Source organism: Hyla sarda, chromosome 6 (assembly GCF_029499605.1).
Source record: "Hyla sarda isolate aHylSar1 chromosome 6, aHylSar1.hap1, whole genome shotgun sequence".
In the NCBI taxonomy this organism is placed as follows: domain Eukaryota; kingdom Metazoa; phylum Chordata; class Amphibia; order Anura; family Hylidae; genus Hyla; species Hyla sarda.
Window position 1 is genome coordinate 238374089 of NC_079194.1, and position 17164 is coordinate 238391252.

The 17164-nt window shown below is 41.6% G+C and overlaps 1 protein-coding gene across 7 annotated transcripts in view; it reads right to left on the reverse strand.

The window, feature by feature from the left end:
* PPP6R3 (protein phosphatase 6 regulatory subunit 3) overlaps window positions 1–17164 on the reverse strand; it is a 136407-nt gene that overhangs the window by 87747 nt on the left and 31496 nt on the right. For 6 of the 7 annotated variants that reach the window (XM_056526732.1, XM_056526730.1, XM_056526728.1 and 3 more), the window contains exons 2-4: window positions 15183–15302; window positions 12165–12298; window positions 362–594 (exon numbers count right to left, since the gene is read on the reverse strand). In XM_056526732.1, the coding sequence (XP_056382707.1) occupies window positions 362–594; window positions 12165–12176 (245 nt within the window). In that variant the 5' untranslated portion in view covers window positions 12177–12298; window positions 15183–15302. The remainder of the gene's footprint in view (window positions 1–361; window positions 595–12164; window positions 12299–15182; window positions 15303–17164) is intronic. The other variant, XM_056526731.1, reaches the window with a different exon arrangement.

Genomic DNA, 17164 nt, shown 5'->3' on the forward strand with positions numbered 1-17164 from the left:
TACAGTCCGGCACTGCTGTCCAAACAGCCTAATCTTTAATGGGATAATCCGTAACCGTTCACACAGTTCATGTGGTGCCCAGGGGTGCAATCCAGTAAATAGATACAAAATGTACACCAGGAAGATGAATGAAAGGATGCACTCACCCAGGAATCTTGATAGCAGAATACTTTAAATATTGTGATTTACATGTTGGAGGGTCACTGGATTTGTTTATACATTGTTAGAAATATCAAATGGGTAATTCCGATGCATAATATAGTAAAATACATAACCATAAAAGAGTAAAAACAATTGTATATAAAAAGGTGGAGTTTATACAATTAGGTCCACATAGTTGGCTATGCCATCACAATCTTACTTGTAGCGGATCTTTTCATCCATGTCTTGTGGTGGTTCCTCAGTGATGAAAGTTACCAGATCTTCCAAACATTCAGATTTTAATAAAAACTCCACAAGTTTACGATTCTGGGCCTTGCATTCTTGCAAAATGTCCTCCTCGTCCATAAGCTCCTTTAGTGTCACCTCATCTCTTTCTAAGAGGGTGTCTATGTGAGATGAAGAATGCAGGTCGAACTTCCAAAACATACTTGGCTGATGAGAAAAAGTTACATTTCAACAACTGAACTTTTAACTATGTGGTTGCCTGAAGAGGCATGACAATACAATGCAAAACCATTCATAAGCAGGAGTGCAAACTAAAAGAAGTCAGCAAGATCCTTTAATAAGACAAAAATGAAACACACTAGACTAAAAAACATTTATACTGATTCACTACAAAAAGGTATAGACATAATAAGGAAAAACAACAAACAAACAAATCTGGAATAAGGGAAAAAAAGGAACAAGGCAACCGTGACTGACAAGTTAGTAGCTTGTAATAGAGAAGCTTGTGCGAAGGTTAAACATATCATATAGAGATGGGTTTATTAACAGAACCTGGTTTATTGCCATGTGAAAATTAACATGCAAAATCTTTAAACTTGGACAATGCCTTTTTTTTTTATTTTTTTAAGTGCTTGGAGGGAAGAACTATACTTGCCCATCTAATCATTGCCCAGCACCACTTGTCTAGGCCTCAATGTCAGCTTTGTTTATATGGCTGATGCTATTTGCCCATATAACCAACCATGCAGCCAATCACTGGCTTCAGAAGTATATCCACAAGACCACTGAGACCAGTGGTGCAATGGTGACTGGTGGTATAAGTGAGTATTTGCTGCCGCTAGCGTGTTTCCCCGAAAATAAGACACGGTCTTAAATTTATTTTCCTCAAGAAGACACACTATGGGTGCGTTCACACCGAGTAATTCAAGAGGAATTTACTTGAGCAATTCCTCTTGAACTCTCCGCTCCATATTAATGCACATCTCCTCTGCCCATTGACTTTGATGTCATTTCTGCTGTCCTGTTCACACTGCGGATATTCTGCTAGCAGAGCTCAGACGCTGAATTAAATTCCGCTTGCAGAAAGAACATGTTCATTGTTCAAGCGGAATCAGCGAGCAATGGTAAAAATAAAACTTCTGCGCGACAGTTTTCAAGCAGAATTCTGAAAAGTAGATTAAATGGCCTCCTCCTTCATTCCTCCTTCATTCCGCTTGAAGAAGGCAACAATTACCTGGCCGAAATTATTCCTTGTGAATTCCTCAGTGTGGCTTATTTTCAGGGGATGTCTTTATTCTTTCCCCTGGGGGCCAACAAAGCTGTTCCTCTATGTCTCCCTCTATGCCGTGGCTGGCAGCACGAACAGAAGGACCGGGACCTGACAGGGGGAGCAGACCTCTCCGGTCACCTCTGAGATAGCAGCTGTCCCAATGGGGCATTGAGAAGGGCTGCCCGATCTTTACCGCTCCGCTCAGCCATGCCTATCACTGGGTCTTATTTTCAGGGTATGGCTTATATTATGCCAATGCTTAGAAATGCTGCTGCGGCTTATTTTATGGGCATGTCTTATTTTCAGGGAAACAGGGTATGTCAGTCATCAGCCAGCAAGGAGGACCTAAGCAGCAGAGGCGCTCAGTGAAAAGGGGAATTTCTACTTCCTTACTTCCCATCTCCAGAATTGGGCCCTGGGTTTGTTATGAACAGAGCAGAGGGATAGGTATGCACGCCACCTATCCATTTTTGAGTGTTGTACTCGTTCTCTTCGGCAGCTCCACTGCATGCGCAGCTCAACACTCCATTCATAACAAAGACCCTGGGGCCCATTTTGAAGATCTAGAGCTATGCACCATGCCATTGCCATTCCTCCTGAAAATATATGAATGAATTGTGTGTTAACATTACCCCCATTTCAATGGGGTGTTCCCACACATTGGCACAGAGCGTCAGATGACAACGCAATACAAAACAATGGAATAAAGGGTGTCTCAGCTCCTGCAGTTCGTGAATAGGAAGGTTTCCACCTAAAGAGGAAATGAAACAAAGTATGGTAGAAATTTTAAGCCTCAAAGTGTTTCAGTGAACAATGTAGTAGAACACGATCTGGAAGGGCCAAAGGCAAGTGCATAACAGAACCAGTTTTATAGCGAACTGGGCATAATAAAGAGAGGAATCCCATCAAGATTACCAGTTTCCAACTGGTGCCTACCCTGTAGTTTGTAACATCTGGAGCACAAGACCTCTAAAGTCATAGTCTAATCTAAATGCCAATTGTTGAGCAGATGTTTCCTATAGATTTAATAAGGCTGGTACACAACAGCACTCAGGCTATAATGTAGTTTAGTCATCTATAGTCATTGTATTTGTTAGTCCTAAGTAAGACCAAATCAATCATTTGAACACTAACAAAATGATGAGTTAGGTAAAAGGAATGAATATCATCCTATTTTAAAAAGAACAGTATTGCATAGGACATTAGGCTTGTATAAATGTATGTAAAATACAACAAAATAAAGCCAAAAAAGGTTCTCCGTTAGGAATAAAGCCATTTATTTAATAACGCCCAAAAGTCATAGGGTGAGATTTATCAAAACCTGTGGAGAGGAAAAGGAGCAGTTTTCCATAGTAACCAGATTATTTTTATTATTCAAAAGGCCTCAAAAGTTTTTTTACCTAGTCAGTTGCTATGGGAAAATAAATTATTTTTTTTTCTTTTAAAGAGGTTCTCTCATTTTACAAAGTGATGTATTTCACTACTATATGCCTTCATATAGTTATTAACCCCCTTAACCCCTTAAGGACATAGGGTGTATCCATACGCCCCCGTTTCCAAGTCCTTAAGGACCGAGGGCGTATGGATACGCCCTGAGCATTTCCGGCCCCCGCCGCTAGCCGGAGGGGAGCCGGGGCCGGATGCCTGCTGAAATCGTTCAGCAGGCATCCCGGCATATCGCCCAGGGGGGTCATTATGTCCCCCCATGTCGGCGATTGCCGCAGATCGCTGGACAATTGAGTCCAGCGATCTGCGGCAGATTCCGGGTCAATCGGGTCTCCAGTGACCCGAAGACCCGGAATTACTGGCTGATCGGGGCCGTCAGAGACGGCCCCAAACAGCCAGAGCCAGCAGGGGTGAGGTGGCACTGGTGGAATCCGGCCGACCAATCAGGGCGCCTGCTGCGGGTGTCACTCCCGCAACCCGCTCCGCCCCTCTTCCGGAGGACGTGAGTGGGTGCGGGAAGACTACCCCCGGTGCTGGGGACCCCGATCCCCGGCGTCCCTGTTGGGATCGGGGCCCCAGGAGCGACGGTGGCGGCGAGGGACTGACCTGTGCGGCGGCATCGTGGAGCAGCAGCAGGAGGTGAGTGACAGCCTCCTGCTGTTGCTTAGCAACAGCTCCCAGCATGCAAAAAGGGCATGCTGGGAGCTGTAGTTATGCAACAGCAGGAGGCAGACCACCACAACTCCCAGCATGCCCTTATGGGCATGCTGGGACTTGTAGTTTTGCAACAGCTGGAGGCACATTCTTTCTATGGAAAAGTGTACCTTCAGCTGTTGTATAACTACAACTCCCAGCTTGCACAATCAGCTAAAGTGCATGCTGGGAGTTGTAGTGGTGCATCTGGTGGTTGCATAACTACAACTCCCAGCATGCCCGTTGGCTGTCTGTGACTGCTGAGAGTTGTAGTTTTGCAACAGCTGAAGGCACACTGAGTTAAGTAGCAAACCAGCGTGTCTCCAGCTGTTGCATAACTACAATCCCCAGCATCCCCAGCCAATGTAGTATGCCTCCGGCTGTTGCATAACTACAAGACCCAGCATGCCCTTCCGCTGTCTGTACATGCAGGGGGTTGTAGCTTTTGCAACAGCTGAAGGCACACTGGTTGCAAAACACTGAGTTTGTTACTAAACTCGGTGTTTCACAACCTGTGTGTCTCCAGCTGTTGCAAAAGCTACAACCCCCAGCATGCACTGATAGACCGTACATGCTGGGAGTTGTAGTTTTGCAACAGCTGGAGGTATTCCCCCCCCCCCCCCCCATGTGAACGTACAGGGTACACTCACATGGGCAGAGGATTACAGTAAGTATCCGGCTGCAAGTTTGAGTTGCGGCAAATTTTCTGCCGCTGCTCAAACTGCCAGCGAGAAACTACTGTGAACCCCCCGCCCATGCGACTGTACCCTAAAAACACTACACTACCACAAAATAAAAAGTAAAAAACACTACATATACACATACCCCTACACAGCCCCCCTCCCCAATAAAAATGAAAAACGTCTGGTACACCACTGTTTCCAAAACGGAGCCTCCAGCGGTTGCAAAACTACAACTCCCAGCATCCACTGATAGACCGTACATGCTGGGAGTTGTAGTTTTGCAACAGTTGGATGTTTCCCCCCCCCCCCCCCCCCAATGTGAACGTACGGGTACACTCACATGGGCGGAGGATTACAGTAAGTATCCGGCTGCAAGTTTGAGTTGCGGCAAATTTTCTGCTGCAGCTCAAGCTGCCAGCGAGAAACTACTGTGAACCCCCGCCCGTGCGACTGTACCCTAAACACACTACACTAACACAAAATAAAAAGTAAAACACACTACATATACACATACCCCTACACAGCCCCCCTCCCCAATAAAAATGAAAAACATCTGGTACGCCACTGTTTCCAGAACGGAGCCTCCAGCTGTTGCAAAACAACTACTCCCAGTATTGCCAGATAGCCACTGACTGTCTAGGCATGCTGGGAGTTTTACAACAGCTGGAGGCACCCTGTTTGGGAATCACTGGCGTAGAATACCCCTATGTCCACCCCTATGCAAGTCCCTAATTTAGGCCTCAAATGCACATGGCGCTCTCACTTTGGAGCCCTGTCGTATTTCAAGGCAACAGTTTAGGGTCACATATGGGGTATCGCCGTACTCAGGAGAAATTGGGCTTCAAATTTTGGGGGGTATTTTCTGCTATTACCCTTTTTAAAAATGTAAAATTTTTGGGAAAACAAGCATTTTAGGTAAAAAAAAAAAAATTTTTTTTTTACATATGCAAAAGTCGTGAAACACCTGTAGGGTATTAAGGTTCACTTTACCCCTTGTTACGTTCCCTGAGGGGTCTAGTTTCCAAAATGGTATGCCATGTGGTTTTTTTTGCTGTCCTGGCACCATAGGGGCTTCCTAAAGGTGACATGTCCCCCAAAAACCATTTGTCGCTCCTTCCCTTCTGAGCCCTCTACTGCGCCCACTGAACAATTAACATAGACATATGAGGTATGTGCTTACTTGAGAGAGTATTGGGTTTCAAATATAAGTAAAAATTTTCTCCTTTTTATCCCTTGCAAAAATTCAAAAACTGGGTCTACAAGAACATGCGAATGTAAAAAATGAAGATTTTGAATTTTCTCCTTCACTTTGCTGCTATTCCTGTGAAACACCTAAAGGGTTAATACACTTACTGAATATCATTTTGAACACTTTGGGGGGGGGGGTGTAGTTTTTATAATGGGGTCTTTTATGGGGTATTTCTAATATGAAGACCCTTCAAATCCACTTCAAACCTGAACTGGTCCATGAAAAATAGAGAGTTTGAAAATTTTGTGAAAAATTTTACAATTGCTGCTGAACTTTGAAGCCCTCTGGTGTCTTCCAAAAGTAAAAACTCAAATTTTATGATGCAAACATAAAGTAGACATTTTATATATGTGAACCCAAAAAAATATTTTGAATATCCATTTTCCTTACAAGCAGAGAGCTTCACAGTTAGAAAAATGCAAAATTTTCATTTTTTTCATCAAATTTAGGGATTTTTCACCAAGAAAGGATGCAAGATACCACAAAATTTTACCACTAAGTAGAATATGTCACGAAAAAACAATCTCGGAATCAGAATGATAACTAAAAGCATTCCAGAGTTATTCATGTTTAAAGTGAAAGTGGTCAGAATTGCAAAAAATGCTCTGGTCCTTAAGGTGAAAAAGGGCTCGGTCCTTAAGGGGTTAAGGATACAGCGGTCATGCCCCCTCCCATAGGCTTGCATTGAGGGGCGGAGCGTGACGTCACACGCCGCCGGCCCCGTGGTCGCCGGTAATCAGACCTGGAGCGAACATGCTCCGGAGACCGATTTTAACTGGGGTGCTGCCTGCAAGATCACGGGGGTCCCCAGCGGCAGGACCCCCGCGATCAGGCATCTTATCCCCTATCCTTTGGATAGGAGGATCAGATGTCTATGTGCCGGAGTACCCCTTTAACCCCTTAAGGACTGAGCGATTTCACATTTTTGCATTTTCATTTTTTCCACCTTGCCTTTAAAAAATCATAACCCTTTCAATTTTGCACCTAAAAATCAGTATTATGGCTTATTTTTTGCGCCGTCATTTCTACTTTACAGAAACATTTGTAATTTTACCGAAAAATCCACGGCGAAACAGCAAAAAAATTCATTGTTCGACAAACTTGAAGAAAAAATGCCATTTTGTAAATTTTGGGGGCTTCCGTTTCTACGCAGTACATTTTTCGGTAAAAATGACACCTTATCTTTATTCTGTAGGTCCATACGGTTAAAATGATACCCTACTTATATAGGTTTGATTTTGTTGTAATTCAGAAAAAAAAAATCATAAATACATGCCGGACAATGTATATGTTTAAAAATGTCATTTTCTGAGCCCTATAAAACTTTATTTTTCTGTATTTAGGGCGCTATGAGGGCTAATTTTTTGCGCCGTGATCTGAAGTTTTTAGCGGTGCCATTTTTGTTTTAATCAGACTTTTTAATCACTAACTTTTTTTGTGGTATAAAAAGTGATCAAAAATGCGCTATTTTGGACTTTGGAATTTTTTTGTGCGTACGCCATTGAACGTGCGGTTTTAAAAGTGGTATATATTTTTATAATTCTGACATTTCCGCACGCGGTGATACCACATGTTTATTTTTATTTACACTTTTATTTTGTTACTAGGAAATGCCGGGTGATTTAAACTTTTAATTCAGAAGGGAATACCTGAAAGGGTTAACTTTTTATTTTTTATTTTTTTTAAACACTTTTTTGCGAGGTCATAGCTCCCTATGAGCTTGCAATGGCTGATTGCATACACAGATTGTTGCCTTGCCTTGGCATGGCAACAAGCTGTGTAATCGGCGGTTGATTGCTCCAGCCTGTAACTCAGGCATGGAGCAATCATTCAGAGCCGGGACGCCGACGGAAGGTGGTAGGGACTTTCTTCTCTCCGGGTAGCAGCCGGGAAGCATTTACTTTCATTTTCGATGTGGCGCTCAGCTTTGAGCGCCGAATCGGAAGGGTTAATAGCGCGTGGCCGAACGATAGCGGCCGCGCGCTATTAGCTGCGGGTCCCGGCTGTTAATAGGCGCCGGGACCCCGCGTTATAGACCGGGACCGGACTTAGGACGTACTCATACGTCCTAAGTCCGTAAGGAGTTATCCAAGAAAAAAAAACTTTTCTTTATATATCAATTGGCTCCAGAAAGTTAAACAGATTTGTAAATTACTTCTATTAAAAAAATCTTAATCCTTTCAGTACTTATGAGCTTCTGAAGTTAAGGTTGTTCTTTTCGAAGTGCTCTCTGATGACACGTGTCTCGGGAACCGCCGAGTTTAGAAGAGGTTTGCTATGGGGATTTGCTTCTAAACTGGGCGGTTCCCGAGACACGTGTCATCAGAGAGCACTTCGAAAAGAACAACCTTAACTTCAGAAGCTCATAAGTACTGAAAGGATTAAGATTTTTTTAATAGAAGTAAATTTACAATTCTGTAAATTTCTGGAGCCAGTTTATATATAAAAAAAAAGTTTTTCCCTGGATAACCGCTTTAAGGATGCAGCCAATTTTATTTTTGCATTTTCGTTTTTTCCTCCTCGCCTTCTAAAAATCATAACTCATTTTCATCCACAGACTAGTATTAGGGCTTAATTTTTGTGCGACCAGTTATCCTTTGTAATGGCATCACTCACTTTACAATAAAAAAGTATGGCCAAATGAAAGAGCTACTATTTGAGTGGGGAAATTTAAACGTAAACCGCAATTTTGCTAATTTAGTTTTCACGCTGTGCAATTTACGGAATACATGTTATTTATTCTGTGGGTTATTACGAATAAAATGATACCCATGATTACATACTTTTTTTTTTAACCTCCTGAGCGGTATTCCCGAGCGTGACTCGGGGTTAATTTTCCCTGCTAGGATCGGTAACCCCGAGTCACGCTCGGGGTAGAATTGCAGAGTTCCCGGCCGGGCTGCACGATATATCGCAAAAGCAATGTGATATAGCGATGCGGCCCCCCCCGGGAAAACATGCGATTATCTGCTCTGGTCGGCTCCCGTTGCGGGGGCCGGCCAGAGCAGGTAAAGAAAAATACTAAAAGTCAGTTTTTCCCTACCAGGGGGCCTCCAGCTGTTGCAAAACTACAACTCTCAGCATGCCCGAACAGCCAAAGGCTGTCCGGGCATGCTGGGAGTAGTAGTTTCACAACAGCTGGAGGCCCCCTGGTAGAAAAACACTGAGCTAAGTGTAAAAGGAAGAAGTAGTAAAATAAAAAAAACTTTTGCTCACCTAGTCCCGGTCCCTGCAGATGCCGTTCCCCTCCGTGCGGTCCGGGGTGTCCTCTCTTCACTATTCATCTTCTAGGACCTTTCACTTTTCAGCCAATCACAGGCCGCAGTGGTGTAAAGCCTGTGATTGGCTGAAGGGGAAAGGGCTTGTTCTGCAGCAAATACACTAGGTTTGAAATCTGCCGGCAAACCTAGTTTATTTGCTGCAGGACAAGGTGACAAGGTGGGGGGGGGGGGGGGAGAATGTGACATGAAGGGGGGATGTGACAAGGGGAAGGGGAATGTAACATGAAGGGGGGGGGGAATGTGACAAGGAGGGGGGAGAATGTGACGGGGGATGTGACGAGGGAGAGGGGAATGTGACGGGGGAGATGTGAAATGGGCGGAGGGAGATGTGAAATTCAGTTTAAAAAAAATTGTACCGCTTTTGGTACACATTTCCAGACAGAATCATACCGCCAGGGAGGTTAAGCTGTACAATAATACAAAACTCACAAAAAATTAGTGCTATTAAATCACTCTATTTTGACCTATAAACTTTCATTTTTTGTATAAGCGGCGGTATGAGAGCTCACTTTTTGCGCTGTGATCTGTACTTTTTATTGATACCCCATTTGCATATATAAAATTTTTAATGAATTTTTTGTTAATAGGTGACAGAGGCAGCAATTTTGGACTTTTTTTTTACATTTATGCCAATGACCGTACGGGATCAACAACATTTTTATTTATTTATTTTTTACACACTTTCTGGGGGTAAAATGGGAAAAACTGACTTAGGTTTTTATTCGGGAAAGATTATTTATAGCAATCATTTGATTGCTAATACTGTTTAGTGCTATGCATAGGGCATAGCACTGATCGGTGTTATCAGCTATCTTCTGCCCTGGTCTGCTCGAACTCAGACCAGAGCAGAAAACCCCTGGAGATGGACGGAGGCAGATGAGGGGACATACGTCCGCCATTACAGGGGGGAGATCCGATCATCCATATTAAGTGCTGCACTGCCGCAGATGCAGTGATCTGTATTGATCACTGCATCTGAGCGGTTAATGGCACATCAGTGTGAACGCTGATGTGGGACATTACCGGCAGGTCCCTAGCTGCTTTTGGCAGCAGAGGTCTGCTGTGCATGACACGAGCACCGCGCCGGTGCTCGCGGTCATGTATAGGACGGAAATTTACGTCTTGGTGAATTAAAGGGGTAATCTGGGCATGAAACATCTTATCCCCTATCCAAAGGATAGGGGATAAGATGTTTCACTGTGGGGGTCCCGCCGCTGGGGACCCCGCAATCTTGTGTTCACCACCCACCTGTTTGAGCTGCATGCCGCGGTGCCAGCTCACAAACAGCCGGGTGGCGACCATGGGGCTGGAGTATGGTGCAGTCACCCCCCGCTATGCAAGTCTATGGGAGGGGGCGTGATGGCAGTCACGCCCCTTCCATAGACATGCATAGCGGGAGCAGGGGGTGATGTCACATGGGGCGGAGTCGTAACATCACCATACTCCGGCCACGTGGCACGGCGTGCAGGTGGGTGGCGATTACAAGATTGCAGGGGTCCCCAGCGGCAGACCCCCACGGTGAGACATCTTATCCCCTATCCAAAGCAGATAAGATGTCTCAGGGCAGGAGTACCCCTTTAAAGGGGTATACTAGGATTTTTTTTTTTATTTGACTATGCTAAAGGGGCTGTAAAGTCAGTGTAGTTCATAATATAGTGATTGTACCTGTGTGTGACGGTTTTCTCACAATTGTTCTGTGATTTTCACCCCAGTTTTTATTTTTAACAGCATACAAAATTACTGTTGTCTCAGATTTTTCCCAGGTTGCAATGCGGCCGAGACCTGGACTAGTCAGCTGATGACAGGGAGCCTGTCTGCTTCAATGGGTGAAGGGCTCAATCTGCAAATATTGCAACAGCTGTAGGCACCCTGATTGAAAACCACACTGATGTGAATGGATGCAGCTCATTTATGTTTCAATGAATACAAAAAATAATAAAAAGTCAAAACCGGAAATACTAGTTCACAAACAGCTAGCCACAGTGTTATGGTAATCTCACAACATAGCCATTTAACCCCAAGACAAGCGCAGATCATTCCTAAGCATGTCCATTACTGTCTGCCAGGTACGTACTAAAATTACCTTATGTTGGATAACTCCTTTAAACACTGAAAAGCTATAAGTGCATCCAGAGAAAGTATGGCTTTATTATTTAGGTCAACTATGTTAGCCTGGAGGTTTACCACAGTGGACTTTATGAAGTCTGAGTGAATAATTGGAACTACTCTAGACAACATCCCTGTCTCCGCACAAGAGTCAAAACACATGTAGCGGGACTTCACTGCGGCTGTTGATAGGCTGTGTGCAGTGACACGATCTGTGCACATGGAAGAAGGAAGAAGACCAGATCAGAGGACTGAACAGCTGTAGCAGCGCTACGGGGGAACAGAAAGAGTTAGAGTTTGTTCTCATTTTTATTTGCAGCCCGGGCACAACGGACTGTAACTCTGTATTATTCAACTGTATCTTCTTTCTTTGCACTTTCATAGGGAAGTCAGGACAGAATGCTATCAATGTGAAATAGCAATGTCCCTCTTCCTTGTTCCAAAGGCTTTGCACTACATTTTACAGTTGTAATAGTTTCAGGCGCTAAATTAAATTGCGTTGTAACAAAGCTATTTTTTCAATGATTTCAAAATGGGTAAAAGATGAAAAAAACTATGGCTTTTTTTTGGGGGGGGGTTTCAGACATAACTAAAACCAATTATGTGCTGTTTTACATCCTCCAAAAAAAAAAAAAAAATACACTCAGACTGTGAGAACAATGCCTGCAGGGACCACAATGCTGATTCGGAGTCCAGCCACCTGCTCCATTGGCAGTGCTAACAGCCTAGAATAACTACCTACAGCTCCTTTATTCTCACTGTTGGAACAGATAACATTGCACCTCTATAGGATCAGATTATCCCAAGTGACACAACTCTATCATAAGGCTCTGGTTATGCAACGATAATTGCAGTAGGTTACTGACAAGAAAAGGTTAAATTAAGCATAGGAATAATAAAAGCTATTTAAAAGGACATTAATACCACTGATGTGCCTAAATTACAGAATGCAAAGTAGATTGGGAAAAATACATTATAAACATCTCAAACAATATAACATCACTGAAGCATCAATGTAAAAAGTTGAATAAAATTAGAAGTGCTCGTACTGCTGCAAACATGTTACTGTGCAAGGTCAGAATGTTTCCTCGAGGCAAGATGACATTAGGGGGTTCTCATTCAACGGGGACAGGTGGAGGCAAAGAAGATTAGTCCATCAAATTCCAACTGAAAGCTGGACGCCCTTGGAATAAGGAAAAACAAGACTGTGAAAAGTGGCATGATGAAGATGGATGAAAGGTTTAGGCTATGTTCACACATTCAGGATTCCACACTTAATCCAGGGAGGTGGAATATGCAGCACGACCAATGTTCTGTATGGAAAAGTTTCAGACTAACCCCACTTAATGACAAAAGGACTAATCCTTGTGTAGATCTGCCAAAACCTCAGCAGCAGAAATCCTAAAAAGTGTCAGCCTTGAGTTTAAGACGCTGACTCTTTGCTCAATACACGTCTGAATTGGCCATATGGGAAATCTTAAATGTGAGAGCATAGCCTTAAAAAAGTGTAGCTTCACTGTGAACCTAAAATAACTATAGGGGATTTCTTAATACTCCCTAACTGCTGGCAAAAAAAAAAAAAAAAAACATTTCAATAAATGGGTAAATGTCAACAACCCACAGATAGATGGGATAATAAAGTAGCCCCATAGCAGTTTTCTTTATGGCTATATTTAAACTGTCAATAGGCTCAGTCAAGTATTCATTGCTTAAAAGGGGTACTCCAGTGGAAAACTTTTTTTTAATCAACTGGTGCCAGTTGATTAATCTTAATCCTTCCAGTACTCATCAGCTGTTCATGTCCATGTCAGGAACTGTCCAGAGCAGGAGCAAACCCCCATAGCAAACCTCTCCTGCTCTGGACAGTTCCTGACATGTACAGGGGTGTCAGCAGAGAGCACTGTGGTCAGACCAAAGAAATTCAAAAAAAAGAACTTCCTGTGGATCATACAGCAGCTGATAAGTACTGGAAGGATTAAGATTTTTTAATAGAAGTAATTTACAAATGTATTTAATTTTCTGACACCAGTTGATTTAACTTGTTGGGGATGGAGGGCGTACCTATACGCCCTCCGCACACTCCCTTTCTACAACGTGGGACCACGGCATGGCCCCGCGTCATAGCAGGTCGGGCCCGGCCTCTAACAACGGCTGGGACCCGTGGCTAATAGCGCGCGGCACCGTGATCAGTGATGCCTTTAGACGTGGTGTTCAAAGTTGAACGCCATGTCTAAAGTGAAAGTAACATATTGCCGGTTAGCTGAGGGGGCTGTTCGGGATAGCCACGAAATCGCGGCATTTCAAACAGCTTACAGGACAGCAGGAGGGTCTCTACCTTCCTCCTCGCTGTCCGATCGCCAAATGACTGCTCAGTGCCTGAGATCCAGGCATGAGCAGTCGCAGAACCATTGATCAATGGATTCCTATAAGAAACCATTGATAAATGTAAAAGATCAGTGTGTGCAGTGTTATAGGTCCCTATGGGAGCTATAACATTGCAAAAAAAAAAAAAGAAAGTGAAAAACAATAAGTGAAGATCATTTAACCTCTTCCCTAATAAAAGTTTGAATCACCTTCCCATTAAAAAAATAAATAAATAAAAAAAAGTAAACAAACATGTGGTATCGCCGCGGGCGGAAATGTCCGAATTATAATATATATCGCTAATTAAACCGCACGGTCAATGACTTACACGCAGAAAAATTCCAAAATACCGTATTTGGGGTCATTTTTTATTTCATGAAAAAATGAATAAAAAGTGATCAAAAAGTCCAATCAATACTAAAATTGTTCCGCTAAAAACTTCAGATCATGGTGCAAAAAAATTAGCCCTCATACCACCCCGCACACAGAAAAATAAAATGTTATAGGGGCCAGAAGATGACAATTTTAAACATATAAATTTTCCTGCATGTAGTTATGAAGTACGACAAAATCAACCCTATATAAGTAGGGTATCATTTTAATCGTATGGACCTACAGAATAAAGATAAGGTGTCATTTTTACCGAAAAATTTACTGCGTAGAAATGGAAGGCCCCCAAAAAAGTTACAACATTGTGTTTTTTCTTCAATATTGTCATACATTGATTTATTTTTTTTTTTCTGTTTCACCGTAGATTTTTGGGTAAAATGACCAATGTTATTACAAAGTAGAATTGGTGACGAAAAAAAATAAGCCATCATATGGATTTTTAGGTGCAAAATTGAAAGGGTTATGATTTTTAAAAGGTAAGGAAGAAGAAAAAAAGAAAATAAAGGAAAGCGCAAAAAAACGGGAAGGCAAAAAAACAAGGTTTCCAGTGGAGCATCCCTTTAAGAAAGAAAAAACAAATATTCTAACCTATTCTTAAAAAACACCCCTCATGAATCCCAACCTTGTGACTAGATTATAAAAGGCAAATCTATCCTTCAAGATTTTTTTTCACTAAAGATCTTTCAGAGCCATGCTGCAAGTAAGCCATGACAGTAGTGTAAAAAGCCTAATGCAGTTCCAGAGAGGGAGAATATTCAGTAATAATATATTAGGGAACGGCTATATAAACAATTACTAAGTGACTAGACTAATAAAATTGGGGAAGATTTATCAAAACCTGTTTAGAGGAAGAGTGGTACAGTTGCAACCAGATTTCTTCTTTCATTTTTATAAGATACCTGTGAAAAATGGAAGAAAGAAAAAAAAAAAAATAATAAAAACAGATTGGTTGTCATGTGAAACTGCACCACTCTTCCTTTACAAAAGTTTTCATAAATCTTCCCTTTGGTGTCTGGAGTTCCCCAGTTGGTCTAATAACTAGTCCCAAGTGATCACATTGCCTTACTGCTTATTTTACACCTAAAGAAGTGAGTGCAATGCGCATGAAATTACATGAGTGTTATATGACTATACTGGTTAATGCATGGGAGGAAAAATAAATAAAGTGACGGATGAAGGGTAAAACAATAAAAGGAAAAAAAAAAAAAAAACACTTAAGCACCTTTTGTTATTTCCTGATTATCAACCATAAAAGGGTAAAACAAACATTTAAGTGACCCTTGGAGGAACACATAGGACAACTTTACACTTACCTGTTAAAATTAGCTAAAAATTTTAAGAAAATAAAACAATTCTTAGTTGCTTCAGCTTCTGGCCCATTACAGGATGTCCTGACTACATTAACATGAAATCTGTAGAGAACACTCGCCTGCCTAAAAGTAGAAGAAAAGAAAAAAAGACAATGAGGTTCCATTTCTATACAGTGTTATAATCATCCACATCATTCCTTATGTCTGTTTTATATAAGAATTTGTTTTCTTTTTTCCTCTTTCTCCTCAAGAAACTGTGCCATTCCTGTCTTTATGCCATGTCTGGTATTGAAGTTTGAAGAATCAGCTCTAGTCATTTAAAGGGGTACTCTGGCCCCTGGACATCTTATCCCCTATCCAAAAGATGGGACATAAGTTGTCCGATAGTATGAGTCTGCCGCTGCGACCCCCTGCGTTTTTTGGGAGGCAACCATGGATCGCTGGGGGTCCCGGACCCCCCCCCCCCCCCCCCTCAGACATCTTATCTTACATGGGGATAGGATTTCCAGGAGCAGAGTACCCCTTTAACGAGGCCTATCAGGAATATTGCACAAGAGTATGGTGCTTTCTAGAATAAAGCTGCCCATTGCTTTCTAATTTGAGTTTACAAGGGCGTTCTACAACAGCAGATCTGCAACGTTTCACTAGTTTTGTAACAAAATGCAACAAATTAATACAATCGAGAAACCACATGCATTCAGTGACTGCACATTCTAATATAACAGGTTTAACCCCTTAAATCCTTAAGGACCATGCCCATTTTTACCTTAAAGGGGTACTCCCGTGGAAAATTATTATTTTTTTTAATCAATTGGTGCCAGAAAGTTATACAGATTTGTAAATTACTTCTACTAAAAAAAAAAAATCCAATACATTTTATGGGCTGTATACTATAGAGGAAATTATTTTCTTTTTGGATTTCTCTGATGTCACGACCAGGACCAGGCTAATTTTATTTTTGCGTTATCGTTTTTTTCCTCCTCGCCTTCTAAAATCTATAACTCCTTTATATTTCCATCTACAGATCCATATAAGGGCTTGTTTTTTTGCATGACCAGTTGTACTTTGTAATGAAACCTCATTTTACCATAAAATGTACGGAGAATCAAAAAAAATATATTTTTTTTAGGGAGGAAATTTAAATGAAAACCACAATTTTGCACATTTTGGAAGCTTTCGTTTTCACGCTGTACACTTTACGGTAAAAATTTACATGTGTTCTTTATTCTGTGGGTCAATACAATTAAAATGATACCCATGGCTAGATACTTTTTTTAAGCGGTACAAAAATATAAATCAAACATTTTGTACAAAATCTGTAATCTGAAAATGCCCTATTTTGACCACCTATACATTTTTAATTTATAGGGTGGTATGAGGGCTCATTTTTTGCGCCGTCATCTGTACTTTTTATTGATACCAAATTTGCATATATAAAATTCTAGATAATTTTTAATACATTTTTTTTAAATAAGACAAAAAAGGCAGCATTTTTGTATTTTTTTTTATTTTTTACATTTACGCCGTTCAACGTACGGGATCATTAATATTATATTTTGATAGTTCAGACATTTACACACGCAGCGATACCAAAAGAAGGTTTCAAATCACCCTATTTTGTTTGACCACCTCTAACTTTTCCATTTTTCCTTATATGGGCTACAGAAAACATAAATTTTGTGGCAATTATTATTTGGGTGGGGGGGGGACTTTTCCCTTTATTTTTAACTCTAAGGCCCCATAGGGAACTATCATTAGATCAATACTGATCAGCTGTATGCGTAAATGTCCGAATTATTAAAGTATAGGGTTAGTTAATTTGCACAGTAAATGCAGTACACGGAAAAAAATAAAAATAAATGGCACGAATAAAAACTACAGATCACAGTGCAAAAAAATAAGCCCTCCTATAGCCCCGTATGCGGAAGAAAAAAAAAAAAAAAAAGTTATAGGGGTCAGAAGATAGGGGTAGTCAATTTTTTATT